Source organism: Terrapene carolina, unplaced genomic scaffold (assembly GCF_002925995.2).
Source record: "Terrapene carolina triunguis isolate 2854851 unplaced genomic scaffold, T_m_triunguis-2.0 Scaffold84, whole genome shotgun sequence".
NCBI lineage: Eukaryota > Metazoa > Chordata > Testudines > Emydidae > Terrapene > Terrapene triunguis.
In genome coordinates, this window is record NW_020664435.1 from 16,845,570 (window position 1) to 16,859,648 (window position 14,079).

The 14,079-nt window shown below is 42.0% G+C and overlaps 1 protein-coding gene across 1 annotated transcript in view; it reads right to left on the reverse strand.

The window, feature by feature from the left end:
- STK31 (serine/threonine kinase 31) overlaps positions 1-14,079 on the reverse strand; it is a 102,513-nt gene that overhangs the window by 86,423 nt on the left and 2,011 nt on the right. The window contains exons 3-9 of the mRNA XM_026649341.1: positions 13,804-13,902; positions 12,968-13,042; positions 9,166-9,324; positions 7,172-7,530; positions 5,181-5,376; positions 2,486-2,601; positions 1,156-1,315 (exon numbers count right to left, since the gene is read on the reverse strand). Coding sequence (XP_026505126.1) covers positions 1,156-1,315; positions 2,486-2,601; positions 5,181-5,376; positions 7,172-7,530; positions 9,166-9,324; positions 12,968-13,042; positions 13,804-13,902 — 1,164 coding nt within the window. The remainder of the gene's footprint in view (positions 1-1,155; positions 1,316-2,485; positions 2,602-5,180; positions 5,377-7,171; positions 7,531-9,165; positions 9,325-12,967; positions 13,043-13,803; positions 13,903-14,079) is intronic.

The window sequence follows — 14,079 nt, forward strand, 5'->3', positions numbered from 1 at the left end:
GGGGTGCATTTTGATGGTGCAACCAAAGAGGGCAAACAGCACAGAGTGGATCCCATAAGACTGCCAGCCCCCTCAGAACTTCCAGGGTGGGCTTAAGGTTTCGTGGGATTTGGAGCCATAAGGTCTCATGGAATTTGGCACAAGATTTGCAGCCATGATAGGATCCCCATGCTCAGGGCCACTTCTGTTTGCTGGCTTCCAACAGTCAACCCACGTTCCCTCCCTTATCTAGGTTGCTGCGGGCTGTGCTCGTCACCACTTTGGGGCTGGGAAGGAATGTTTCTACATACCACAAACTGGCCAAGGCTGGTGAGGTTTTCTCACCTTCCTCACAATGAAATCCAGGGGTTGAGTTTTGGGCAACCATAGGGCTGGGATTCTCCCTGTCCCGGAGGGCAGTTTGGAACTATTGGAGAGACATTTACTTGCCACAACTTTTGGCAGATAACCAGTGCAGGATCTTGCTGATTTAGGCTCCAGATCCAAAAAGGTAACATAGGGGCCTCCCAAGGGCATCTCCTTATGAGATGGGGCATGTGTCTAACCCCCATGGGGGAAGTGCAAACCATAAGCTGGGATACTACCCCAGGGGGACCGCCCCATCAATGTGCTTGAGAGCAATGTTGGCTGAGGGGCGGAGAGGTGCCCAGGTCCCCTCTCGCCTCAACCACCAAAGGGGGCATGCAAGAGGGCAAGTGGAGGCACACAGAGAACCTCTTAGTTTGATGATTGGCTCCCTCTGTAGTGGGACCCCCCAAAACAGGCAAAAGACCAATGGGGTGCAAGTGACTGCATTGGACTGTCCCGATGAGAACCTTGGATGTAATGTGACTAATAAAGTTGCAGTCTCATTAAAACCCATACCACGTGTCCTCACCTTCTGAGCAGGGAGCATACCAATAACCCCCACTTGCCATTTTCTGATGGCTCTGAATGCCCCAATCGCCTCATTTAAATCAGGAGTGTCAAAAGTTTAATCTTCTTTAAAATGAAGCGAACAATCCAAATTTATCATTTCTGGAAAATACTGCAGTTACTGAAGGCAAGGTAGATTTTTCCATTCTCTATTCATGATAACAGAGTTCACTTTATAAGACTAATGTACTCTATCAACAGCCTATAAATTACAGCTCTGAGAAAAAACATCCAACCCACCACATTTTTGCACAACTGAATCATCTCTTGAGCCAAGTTATATTCTGCCCAAATCTTCTCCAACTTTCCCAAGGAAGACGGAGCAATGAGACATCTTTCAGTAACCTCCTTTACAGCTCTGAAGAGGTCATCTCCAAAATGAACATTCATATTTGAACGCCTGAGTGGTGAGGAGAGAAAGAATTAAACAAGAATATTTAGCTGGAAAACACTTTTCTTCATAGCTTGAAACAATATTACTCAATAGTGGTGCACATAATTGTTTTTAAAAACCTGCCACATTAACCTAATTTCATATCCAATAACAATGAGTCAAGTGAAATTTCTGCTGTCCCTGCAGGTATTCTTACCCACTCCCATCTCAAAAAAGAAGATAATTAAAAGGTATGACATCTGCCAGCAAGTAACACAATACTGCAGGAAATAACAGGTATATATTAATATTCAATAGCATAAAAGGCTACACTTGTGTTGTCTCTCTTACTTTGAACTTTCTCATTCCCACCCTTTATATTTTGTCTATTCATTTTTCTTAGATTTGTTTATTCTCTACCCCAGGGCACCTCTCTCTTTGAAAAGCTCATCCATTTTCTCTCTTAAACACACTAGAGCAACTTCCTTCTCACTAGAATTGATGGTCACTTCTATCTTAGACTTCTCCCAACACAGCCCCTTTCCACAGCTGCCCTGTACTGCTTCATTTTGTTTCACTTTGCAACCCACAACACAACAAAAAGGCAACACAGAGAGGGAACCACAGGAAAGACTTGTGTCTACACAGCAATCAAAGGTGTGACCGCAGCACACACAGCCATACCTGAGCTAGCTCTGATCTAGCTAGCTTGAATAACAATAGCACCATGCGCTCTACAAGCCCACCCCGGATAGGGGAGGTGTAATTTGAATGGCTAGCCAATGATCAGCAGTGAAAGTATTTCACTGTGCCCATACTTTTTAACAACTTTTATCAGGAACTACCTGCCTCAGGACACTAAATAGGAATTTCAAGCTGTTTGCTACGATGGTTAGAAAGAAATACAAAGATCTAAACTAAACTCTTCAGATCTATCCAACCAACATTGGAAGGCAGGAACTAGCCTACCACCTTGACAGCTGGACATAAAAGCTGCAGATTTCAGTCAAAGATTGTAGTAGCAAGTCAAAAAGACTTCTCTGTCTTTTCATGTTAGTTTTGTTAAAAGGAAAATAGCAGAATAAAATAATGACTACAAAAATTAAAATTGAATGAGAGAACAAATAGCATGCACTCATTTTAAAAGTAAAAAATACAGCAGTGGTAATTTGGTACAGTTAAAAAACTTGTACATACCTAACATCTTTCAGTACCTCAACCTGGGCAGCCAAACTTCTCATTTTAGTTCCTACATACGTATGCAGAGTTTTCCCCAAATGTTCAAGAGTTTCCTTAGATGTTTCCTTTTCTTCCTACATTATTGATTTTTTGGCGGGGGTGGGGGGGTGGGGAGGGGTGGTGACAAAGGACACAAACAATGGTTAAATTGTTAGCCTAGATTACTAAAACACGGTATTATTGGGATTTTTAACTAGAAATGAAATACAGACAAGCCTGTGCCCAGCACAGACAAAATGGCTATATATGGTCATGCAACCATGGTGGATGAAAATCATGATTTTAAAAAATTATATTTTTGTATTTAAATATTGCTAGTTCTTTACTTCCTTCCCCTTTTAGTCTTAAACTGTTGAAGGGGATGCTTTGTACTTCTTCCGTTTCCTAATTGTTAGCAGAGTTTCAGATTTTATTGAGATTTTCCTCCCACTAAGAAATTTTACACTTAAAATGCTCATCAATGCTGAAAAAAATAAGTCCAGGGCCCAATTAGCATCTTTACTGTCAGAACACCACAAATGCAAACACCAATTGATAAGCAAATACCCTGTGCTGTATTTGCAATCAACACCACTCTTCCAATATACTGAACTTCCACAAATCAATCAAAATGAAAAACTCATACCAGGCTACACTCCTCGATCAGGGTTTGCAGTCAACTGGACTTGTGCTCATAAATCACTTAGGTGCTTTTAAAAATCCCACTCAGGCTCCTAAATCCATCTTTTGGTACCTAATTTTAGCCTATTTTTGAAAACATTGGTGCGTGTGTATTTAAAGAGTTCAAAATAACTTTTCATGGTTAACACAGAAATTTTGTTTTGAAGGGTCAAAGGCTGCCTGTAAGAGTACAGTTTTTAATAGAAGTAATTTAGCCTTGGACGCTGCAAATACTTATGCTCATTAAACCTAAAGTCAACAGGAACATTTGTGAGTAAATTACATACCTGCTTAACTATTAGCAGGATCAGGTCCTTTAGATTCAGTATTTATTTATTTATTTTGCTTACACCAGTTTTGTAAAACTCAAATAAGATACCCTACTAGGAGTGCCATTTAGAATAACAGCATCTATAGTTGAGTTCATATTAAATTTTAATCTAAAGTTGCAATAATAATCATTTTCCAATTAGTTTTAGAAAGCCTCAAACTGATATAAATCAAGAGGATTTTTTAAAATCAATTATCTAAATTGCTCCACGCAGCATGCAGCCATGGGAAGGGAAGCGGAGGGAAGACCTGTCTTTTAAGTACTATGTCACAACCTTTTCATTTAAACATGGTTATGCATGATTAATATAAAAAGACACTCAACCTTTCAGCTTAGGAAGTGAGAAGAAAACCAGTAGAACTCTCAGAAGGCAGAGATTCTATCTCCTTTAAAAGGGCTTGTCTGTACTTCAGGCGTTCAACCAACTCCACCTACGTGCCAGTGGCTACCACCTTGTTTGTTAAGGGGTATGTGTACACTGCTATTAGACACTCCCGGCTGGCCCACGCTAGCTGACTCAGGCTTCCAGGGCTCAGGTTCAGAGGCTGTTTAATTTTGGTGTAGACATTGGGCTTGGGCCAAACATCTACACCACAATTAAACCCCTTATCCCAAGCCAGGGTCCGCTGGCACCGTGGGTTCTTAACTGCAGTGTAGACATACCCAAGGTTACTCCGACTTACCTGGAATTACAACGATTTGATAGTATCTTCAGAGGACAGAAGCGCTGGTGACAACTTTTGCATACTGATCAGTCATGGAGAGACGAGGCAAGAACAGCTGCCCTCCTAAAGAGGGGCAATTCACCACAGGACATGGCAGTGCTACTGGGTAGCAAAGCTGGTTCTGAACATTCCTGCTCCCTCTCACTTGCACTCCCAGTCCTGAGTTCTCCTCCCTGTCTGTTTCAGTTTGATCTGCTGTCCAGCAGGAACGGGAGAGGAGACAGGCACCTGTGTGCAGGTTACTCTACCAACACCCCAAAACCTGTATTCACAGTGGAAGATTGGCCTCCACAAGTGCACATCTCTGGAAGAATGGGACGGAGACACCCACCCACCTCAACTGCCCAACCGCAAGGAATCAGATCAAAGGTAACCTGCTCTTTCAACAGTTCTGAAATGTACATATCTCATGCTCTTCAAACCTGAGCTAACACAAGATACTTTTAACATATGAGACACGCTCTCATTTTGATAATTTGGGTCAAGCATTTTCTTTCACACCGTATTCCACATATCCATTTTCAAAATCAAACAGTAAATCTGGTACTAAGTACTGTGTTTCTCAATTAGAATAAACATCTTTCACCGTGGAGTATCACACACACACGCTTGTGTTTTATTTGGCACCACAGTTAGGGAAGCAATCTATTTCATCCAGTTCCGTGACTCAACAAGTTGTGGATGGTTCAACATTGGCTTTGAAAATGTCAGACTATGTGACCTCTCCTCCGTACAAAAGTTGTTTCAGTCTATATGCCAGAAGCAAGATTCAGTCTATTGGGGAAGACAGATTTCCACAGAAATTAATCAGATGAGTCTATTAGACAGGTGAGTAAGTAAACTACTACTGCAAAATTATGAAGTTACCAATCATAAGCAATCTTGATAGTGAGGACCGAAAGGGCACCAGGAGAATCTCCCTCGCTTTTTCACGTACCTGCATTTGATGGTTCAGCTGTGCAATTGTCGATTCTAGTTCTTTAGAATTTTGGAGGAGAATTTGATTTTCCGCTTGGAGAATCTCTTTCTCGTTTCTGAGCTTTTCATTCTCTTCAATCAGTTTCTGATCCTGTTTTATTTTTGCCAAACTGATGTTTGACCCCATCTTAAAGTCACAAGCCATCAATTTTTCCCTATTAAAAATAAATGAATATTAACAGAATCAAGATGCTTATTTTATAATGGTACGACAATTCTTTAATCATGACTGTCAAGAACATCTTAGTCGTACAGATCAAGAATAGAAATCTATTGTATAAGCAATTATACATGATGAAATTATGCCACATTTCTTTAGAAGTGTGACCTTCCCACGCTGGTCTTCAAACAGATTTGTATACAACCTCTTTGTGCCTCAGTTTCCTTCATCGGCATATGTACACAAAACTTCACTCAATAAAGGTTGTGATATGCAGAGAATTATTAAAAACTGCCATGGGAATGGGTGGAAGTAGAAAGCTAGGATCTAATTGCTGCCAGGAGGTGCACACTTCCCTAGGCCAGTCTGAACATTATGGAGGACAATGCTGCTGCAGCGGGATGGACGAAAGAATGAATTGTTTACCAGACCCTGAACGTCTCTAAAATTCAGGAAACAGTCCTGGCTACTTCAAAGCAATTCAGGGATGAGGCAGTTTACTATCAAGCTAATTGAGCTGCATTCCAAATTATGGTCCCAACAAACATCAATGTGAACAAACATCCTGGTGATCCAGAATGTGATCTTGCAAAACATAACATGGGGGAAGTCATGCCCTCAGATGCTTCAGTGATGGGCTCTCTATAAAATTCCTAAATAGACAGAAGAGATCAGGAAAATATGAAAAGCCAGTGAAGTTTAAATATATATATTTTTAGAAGACGTTTACTTATTCTGCTGCCTAACGTTTCCGGTTGCTGAGCAGCATCTTTATCACCCACATTCCCCTTCTTCAGCAACTTGTAGCCCTGGAAACTCTAGATACCATGAATGTCTTTTTAAAGATTTATGACCACCATCACCACCTCTTGTCACTGTAAGCACAAGTGGTACAGACACATACTTACTTCCAGTTGTAAGACTTGGCTTTATTTCATCTGAGCATAGCTCTTGTACTCCCTTCCCCAACAGACAAAAGATACACTTTTATACTCTGCATTTTTGAACAGTGAATTTTTTTTTTTTAATATTGAGGTAAATTAACATGGACTGACTGAATCAGGTAAGCTCCAGCACAAGTAACCAATATGCTCTATCATAAAGTGAAAACAACATGTCTGAGTGCATACTTATATAATGCATATCTGTGTTGTCTCTTTTGCAAAATTATTGCAGGGACCAATGCCTTGCAACTTCAATCCTCGACTAAACCTTCCACATCATCTTCTCCCTTACCTTGGAACCAATGTCCCAACTTCCATCAATTTTTCTAGACTCTCCCACACCTCTTAACAGCCAGGCCCCAAGCTCTTCCAAGAGCAGGGGGGAGGGGGAAACATTCTTCAGAAAGTTAATATCTAGAGAATTCGCTGTGCTCTCACTGCATGACCCTCTCTCTCTCTCTCTGCTACACAAGTGTGAAGATGAATAAAATAGTAAAGACAAGAGTAATAACACTAAAGAGAATAAAAGCTCAAATGAAATGAGTCAGAGCAGAAACCATCTTTAATAAGAAAGACAAGTTTCAGCTAGAAAAAAAAACAATAATTAAGAGCGTCGGGCAAAGATTTCAAAGGTGTCCAGTGATTTTGGATGACCAACTTGAACGGGGCTGGAGTTTCCTACACGGAAGCTTTTAGGAGACAAAACATCCACTTAGCAAGGGCTGAAATTTATTGTCTTTAATTGCTCACTTTTTGCTTTTCCCACCTTCCTCTCCTACATACACACTCAGTAATGAGTCTATATCAAAACAGTGACACTCACTATCAGACCCCACCCCGTCTTACTTCGCAAAAGGCATATAGTTCCCAGTATGATTTTCATTCCTCATGTTGGTACCTATCTGGTCACCAAAACGCCCTTTCAGTCGGTTGGATACTGAAGGGTTGGGTCTGTTCTCCCATGCTGGAGCTGAAACTTTTGCATTCCAGGGTTGGTATTGAGCGACATCTGTTTTTTTCTCTTCGCAGTTGTTAGCATTTATAGGGGATTTGCATTTTTCAGCAAACCCCTTCTTAGCCACTTCTTCCCCAATATCCACTTTTCCATACTCAGCCTGGGCAACAATGGTACCATCCTGGTATGTGGCTTTGTGTCGCATTTTTATTTCTTTTTCAAAAATTAAACTGCATAAAAACTTTCTCCCCTGTAAAATAAATGTACAGAAGTTATAAAACTGCCCACAGTGAATAGTTTCTCTTTGCTTAACTCAACTAACTTTCCATCAGCAAACAGACCTGTTAAAGACTTCAGTGGAGCCTAGAGGAGTTAGACTTTCAATGAAAGTTGGGCACCAAACTACATTAGGCCACTTTGAAAATCCCAGGCCAAATATTTAACAGCATTATTCAAAGGTTAACCTTTCAGTAATACAGGAAAAGATTGTATTATAAATAATAATGTGATTTGTGCCATTCCTCTAACCCCTTACCCCCGTCATTTTAGCTGTCAACATTTTATCCACATTGGTCATAGTCACTTAAATGAAATGGCTAACGCTTAACCGCAGCACTAAATATCTCCCATTTAAATAAGTCCTCACTACTACAGAGCAAATTATATAAAAATGTGTGATCAGCTACATATCTACCACTTGAAATGGAATGCAAATGTCATTACATTATTACATATAAACATCTACATTGTGAATATCAACACTGAAATGTCAAGACTGAAAAATCAAGCATTCAAAAGTTAGGAATGCTAGAACTGCAGTTATTAGTTTGATTGCTAGTGTCAGACACTGGCAGGTTTGAAGGCTGAGAGGAATGGGATGTGATGCAGCCCTTCAAAGAAGTGGCTGAAAACAACTTAACAGAGAAAAAAAACACCCTTAACTCAGCCATTTCTTTGAATAAGCTGTTTTTGCTGATGTCCCTCCCCCCCCCCCCAAAAAAAAAAAAAAAAAAAAAATCCCCAAAAAAAAAACAAAAATTTAAAAAAAAAATTTTTAAAAAAAGCCCCCCCCCCCCCCAAAAAAAAAAAAAAAAAAAGAAGTTCAGCCTGAGGCAGAGAGCAAATATGGAAAAATTTAGCCCTAACAGTTAAAGTTTGGCACAGTTATAAGTAACTGGAAACAGTGGGTTACAATGGAATTTGTTAGGCAGCCTTTACTAGAGGCTTTACTACCTCCAACTATAAGATTAACAACGATCTCCCGATTCTCCTCTAAACCACCAGTTGAATGCAGAAGTGCCAAAGAGGAAGCAAATTCACACTCACTGATGACAAGAGGGCAGGTATTTTTCTAGCTCCATCCATCAACCCAGCATTCTTTCCAATGAATTTAATTTATTTATTTTCTGTGGCACTCATCGTCATCATCCCTGAGCAACTCACAACCATCAATGGATTCATGTTCCATTCCAACAGGGAATACTTCCCTGTTGATTTAGGGAAGTATTATTTCCTGTTAAAGACGGACACTGAAACAGAGAGAGCGCCATGTCACTTGGTCAAGTGAGAGAGTTTGTGACAGAACCAGGAACAGAACCTAGAGCTCCCAAGACCATCCTCCACCTACTACTGGCTATCTAGATAGCATCTCCACTCATTTTTTAAGATGGCCATTTTGGCTTTTAAAGTTCATTAATGGTGAGAGATTTGACTATCTTACAGATATCCCCCATGAGTCTCAGCTTGATGGGTAAAGACATTCTCAACATTCATCTTTTATGGATTCCTAAGGATGAAAAATCGTTTGGATGAAAAAGGATGTAGATAGTTTGGCTTTATTTGTTACACAGTTCATCATCCACACATTTAGAAGTCTATAACTTACCTGGTCAAATTGATTTAAATCTTGATCAGGAGGAATCTGTAGTCCCCAGAGTCTATACTTTTTAGCAATGTTGGGAAATTGCAAGTTCTCTGGAATCTCAACTATTTCTGATCGATTTAGAATCTCAGAATTTCCATAATCAATGTATAATACCTGACACTGTGGCAATAATATCAAATATAAATAAGCATAGCTGCTACAAGTCTACTACAGTAGTATGTATTAAAATATACAGTACTTAGAGGACTATATATCACTTGTGATCCTAGTGTGCAAGTCCTAAAGGGAGTTCTACATCTGATCAAGGACAATATACAGAAAAGATAGCTAAGCCCTTATAGAAGCAAACCTACTAGGTAGGAGAAGTCACAGCTCAAACTACACCATCAAAACTGAAAATTAAAAATAAAATCTTAATTTACAAATATAAAATTTTTTGTTCAAAGTTACTGTGCCATTTTTATGGTCAGCATAATGCGTTTTCAAGGTCACAGCTTTTCCATTTTCTGTTTAAAAATCCTGAACATTTATTACCCTCATCTCTTCCAGTGTAAATCTATTCTGTATAGAATAATCATTGTTCATAGCACCTCTTACCATAAACTGGGAACAATGATGTCATTTAGTGGAAGCAATTGCCACCTCTCCTCAAGTATAAAACTATCAATTTCAGTGCAACAAGCTCCCAATTGACGGGTGCCAAAAGACCTTGACAAACAACTAATAAGTATCTTACAGTTTCGATATCTGAAGAAAAAATGGTATCAGATATATAAAAAAAAACAGTAAGATGGTGATACAAAAGGCAATAAGTGTGCCTGAAAGTACAAGAGGCTTCTCAAAGGAAATCTTCAGCAGTTTTGTTCTAATACCTTGCATAAACAGCTAACTATTTACTAAGTAAGTATACAGTTTTAAAAAAATTCAGAACAATCTTTAGAAATATCCATTCATTGTTTCATTAGTCCACTTCAGCCCATTCGAGTCTCACAGTGCATGCTACAGTTTTTGTGGTCTTTCCAGAAAGGAGATATATTTGATGGTTAAAAGTAGGTCTGACAAGCAGGACATTTCAAAGGTTAAGCAAGTTCTAAGGTGTTTTTGCAATTTGCTTATGTTAATTCAACAGTTTGTGTACCAATGTTTTTTAAATGAAAAACCACATTCCGTCTTACTTTTCCTCTAATAGTTAAAGTGTTGGCTTGCTAGCAGCTTGAGTTTTTGGGAAGTATGTACATATATTTGTATATATATTCATATTACATTTGGAGATCTCTTTTAATAAAGGGGATAAGTTAGGGCAGTGGTTTTCAAACTTTTTTCTGGGGACCCAGTTGAAGAAAATTGTTGATGCCCGTGACCCAATGGAGCTGGGGATGAGGGGTTTGGGAGAGGCTCAGGGCTGGGGCAGGGGGTTGGGGTGCGGGCTGCAGCCAGGAATGAGGGGTTCAGGGTGTGGGAGGGCACTCTGGGGTGGGGCAGGGGATTGGGGTGTGGGATGCAGGAGGGGCTCCGGGTTTGGGGGAATGGCTCTGGGCTGGGGGTGCAGGCTCTGGGCTGGGGCTGGGGATGAAGGGTCTGGGATGCAGGAGGGGCTCCGAGTTTAGGAGGGGGGCTCAGGACTGGGTCAGGGGGTTGGGGTGCAGGAGGGGATCAGGGCTTTGGGCTGGGGGTGCAGGCTCTGGGGTGGGGCAGAGGATGAGGGGTCTGGGGTGCAGGAAGGGGTTCCTGGTTTGGGGGGGCTCAGGGCTGGGGCAGGGGATTGAGGAGCGGGGTTAGGGCATGGGGTTACCTCCGGCGGCTCCCGGTCAGCAGCGCAGCCAGGTGCAGAGGCAGGCTTCCCACCTGTCCTGGCACCGTGGACCGCACTGTGCCCCGGAAGCAGCAAGCAGCAGGTCCAGCTCCTAGGCAGAGGCACGCAAGCAGCTCAGGGCAGGGGCAGCATGCGAAGCCCCGTGGGCCCCCTGCCTAGAAGCCGGACCTGCTACTGGCCACTTCCGGGGTGCAGCGCGGTGTCAGAACAGGTAGGCACTAGCCTGCCTTAGCTGGGCAGCACCGCCGATGGGACTTTTTAATGTCACAGTCTGCAGTGCTGACCAGAGCGACCCACTGCTTTACATGCCGTGACTCAGTACTGGGTCACGACCCGAACTTTGAAAAACACTGAGTTAGGGAAAAATCCCAAATTTAGCACCTCACTCTAAATTTAATCTTTAGTTTCAAGAACAAAACAGCTTTTCACTGATAATTTTTCCAGTTTTAAATCTGGCTATGAAATGACATAGGAAAAGTTGTGAAATCAGGCTGTCTTCAAGGGCAGAGGTGAAATTAAAGGAAGCTCCCAAATCATTAGGGCATGAGCCAGAGTGGATATCACCATTTCTAGTGAGGGTAATAAACCTCTTGTGTTTGGACATCAACATTACCAAACAACCCTAGCCTGGGAGCTTCAAAAGTCACCTGAAAGCCATAAGTATCATCTCTAATATTATTTCGGTGAATGTTATCAGCCAGATCCCAACTCCCATTTTCTCTTCTCAGAAGTTTTGAAGTGAAATGGTGCTGCTTGATAACACTGGCAACTGTTACTCTAGGTACGTGTGTGTGTCTGTCTGTCTGTCTGTCACTTCAAAGGTATACACACACTGTACCAATCTTCCCATCAACTTAAAGCTTCCAAAAGAACTTATCACTTTAATGCATAGGTGGTCAAACTTTTTGGCCTGAGGGTCACATCTGGGTATGGAAATTGTATGGCGGGCCATGAATGCTCATGAAATCGGGGGTTGGAGTGCGGGAGGGGGTGAGGACACCGGCTGAGGGTCCAGGCTCTGGAGTAGGGCCAGAAATGAGGAATTCAGGGTGTGGGAGGGGGCTCCGGGCTGGGGCAGGGGGTTTCGGTGTTGGGGGGGGCTTGAGGGCTTTGGGGTGGAGCTGGGGGTGAGGGGTTTGGGGTGCAGGAGGGTGCTCCAGGCTGGGATTGAGGGGTTCAGAGGGCTGGAAGGGGATCAGGTCTGGGGCAGGGGGGTGAGGGCTCTGGGGTGGGGCTAGGGTGACCAGACAGCAAGTGTGAAAAATCGGCACAGGGGGTGGGGGATAATGGAAGCCTATATAAGAAAAAGACCCAAAAATCGAGACATCTGGTCACCCTAGGTTGGGCTGGGGTTGAGAGGTTTGCGGGGCAGGAGGGTGCTCTGGGCTGGGACCGAGGGGTTCAGAGAGCAGGAGGGGGATCAGTGCTGGGGCAGGGGGCTGGGGCACAGGAGGAGGTCAGGGGTGCAGGCTCCAGGCAGTGCTTACCTCAAGCAGCTCCTGGAAGCAGCGGCATGCCCCTTCTCCGGCTCCTACGCGGAGGCACAGCCAGGCAGCTCAGCGTGCTGCCCTGTCTGCAGGCACCACCCTGCTGCTCCCATTAGCCGGGAACTGCTGCCAATGGGAGCTACAGAGCCAGCGCTTGGGGTGGCGGAAGTGTAGGGAGCCCCCTGGCTGCCCCTACACGTAGGAGCCGGAGGGAGGACATGCTGCTACTTCCGGGAGCTGCACAGAGTGAGGCAAGCCCCCGACCCTGCTACTCGGTGGGAGCTCGAGGGCCAGATTAAAAGGTCTGACGGGCCGGATGCGGCCCACGGGCCGTAGTTTGCCCACCCCTGCTTTAACGTATGCCCCAGGCAAGTAACAACAGATTTAGATTTTTTTAGGCAATGATAAGCCTCAGAAGTATATTATTTTTTGTTTCCATATATTTGCTTTTAAAAGTGATTCAGCAGTAAAGAACAATAATATCCTAAAATATATTTCCTACCTTTTCATCACTGATCACTTGCTGTACTTTGCATCTATACCAGCATTTATCTTCAGAAAAACATCCACCGTAGATCTGTAGATCAGAAGAGAAAGTGGCATTCTGTAAGCATAAGTGCACCTCAAAATTATATACCACAGTCCATTAGAACACTTATTTTTCAACAGTTTGTAATCTGGATATTTGCACAATATTGAAACAGAGTGGCAGTCCACCTAACCCAGTATCCTGTCTCCTATGCCAGCATACGCTGGAGGCTTCAAAATATACAATCCTCAATACATCTAGTTATACAATACTATACTTCGAAGAAATGTTTTATCATGCTGCAAAACATGTTACGTATTAGATTCATGGAGCTTTTGCTACATGTGCCATGCTACACAGTTTTACTGACAATAATAAATAACAATAATAATAGCTATGAAGAAGGTAAATGCCAACCACAATATCGTAGAGATTTCTGGATTTTATTTTTTTAATGAAATCAAAAAGGTGATCATAAGAATAATCTAATTTACCTGCACACATATGCAGTTCAGGAGATGAGGTAGTCTACTATGAAGCAAGTTATAGGTAAATCTAAGTAGCATATAAGTTTGTGCATGAATATAAACATAGACAAACACACACCCTAGAAAATTTTCACTAGTACTCTATTTTACATTTTTCCCCTGAATATCTGGGGTTTATTTTTTAGTTGAGAGAATAAAAGTCATATTACAATAAAAGAATCAAGAAAACATCTAAGAAATCAGTTGAGTAGAATAAAGATTTTTACATATGTGTAAAAAAAAAAAAAATCACACTCCACACACACACACACACACCTTTACCTTAGTAAAATCAGGATTGCCAAAAACTGAGTTGGCCTGAGGACAAACTTCAGCCAGTGCATGACTTAATTTCAAGATGTCATTATTTCTACTCATATTCTAAGAAGTAGGAGAGGAGAGTGAAAAGTGTTAGCTATCATTTGAAAGCCTTTAAACGTCTGTTGCAAAAGCCAATAAATAAGTCAAAACATCTACTAATCCTGACACCACTGCACTGCCCTGACAACTTTCACCTTCCAAATTTTGAACTGTATATACAAGCTTGTTTGCAATTTC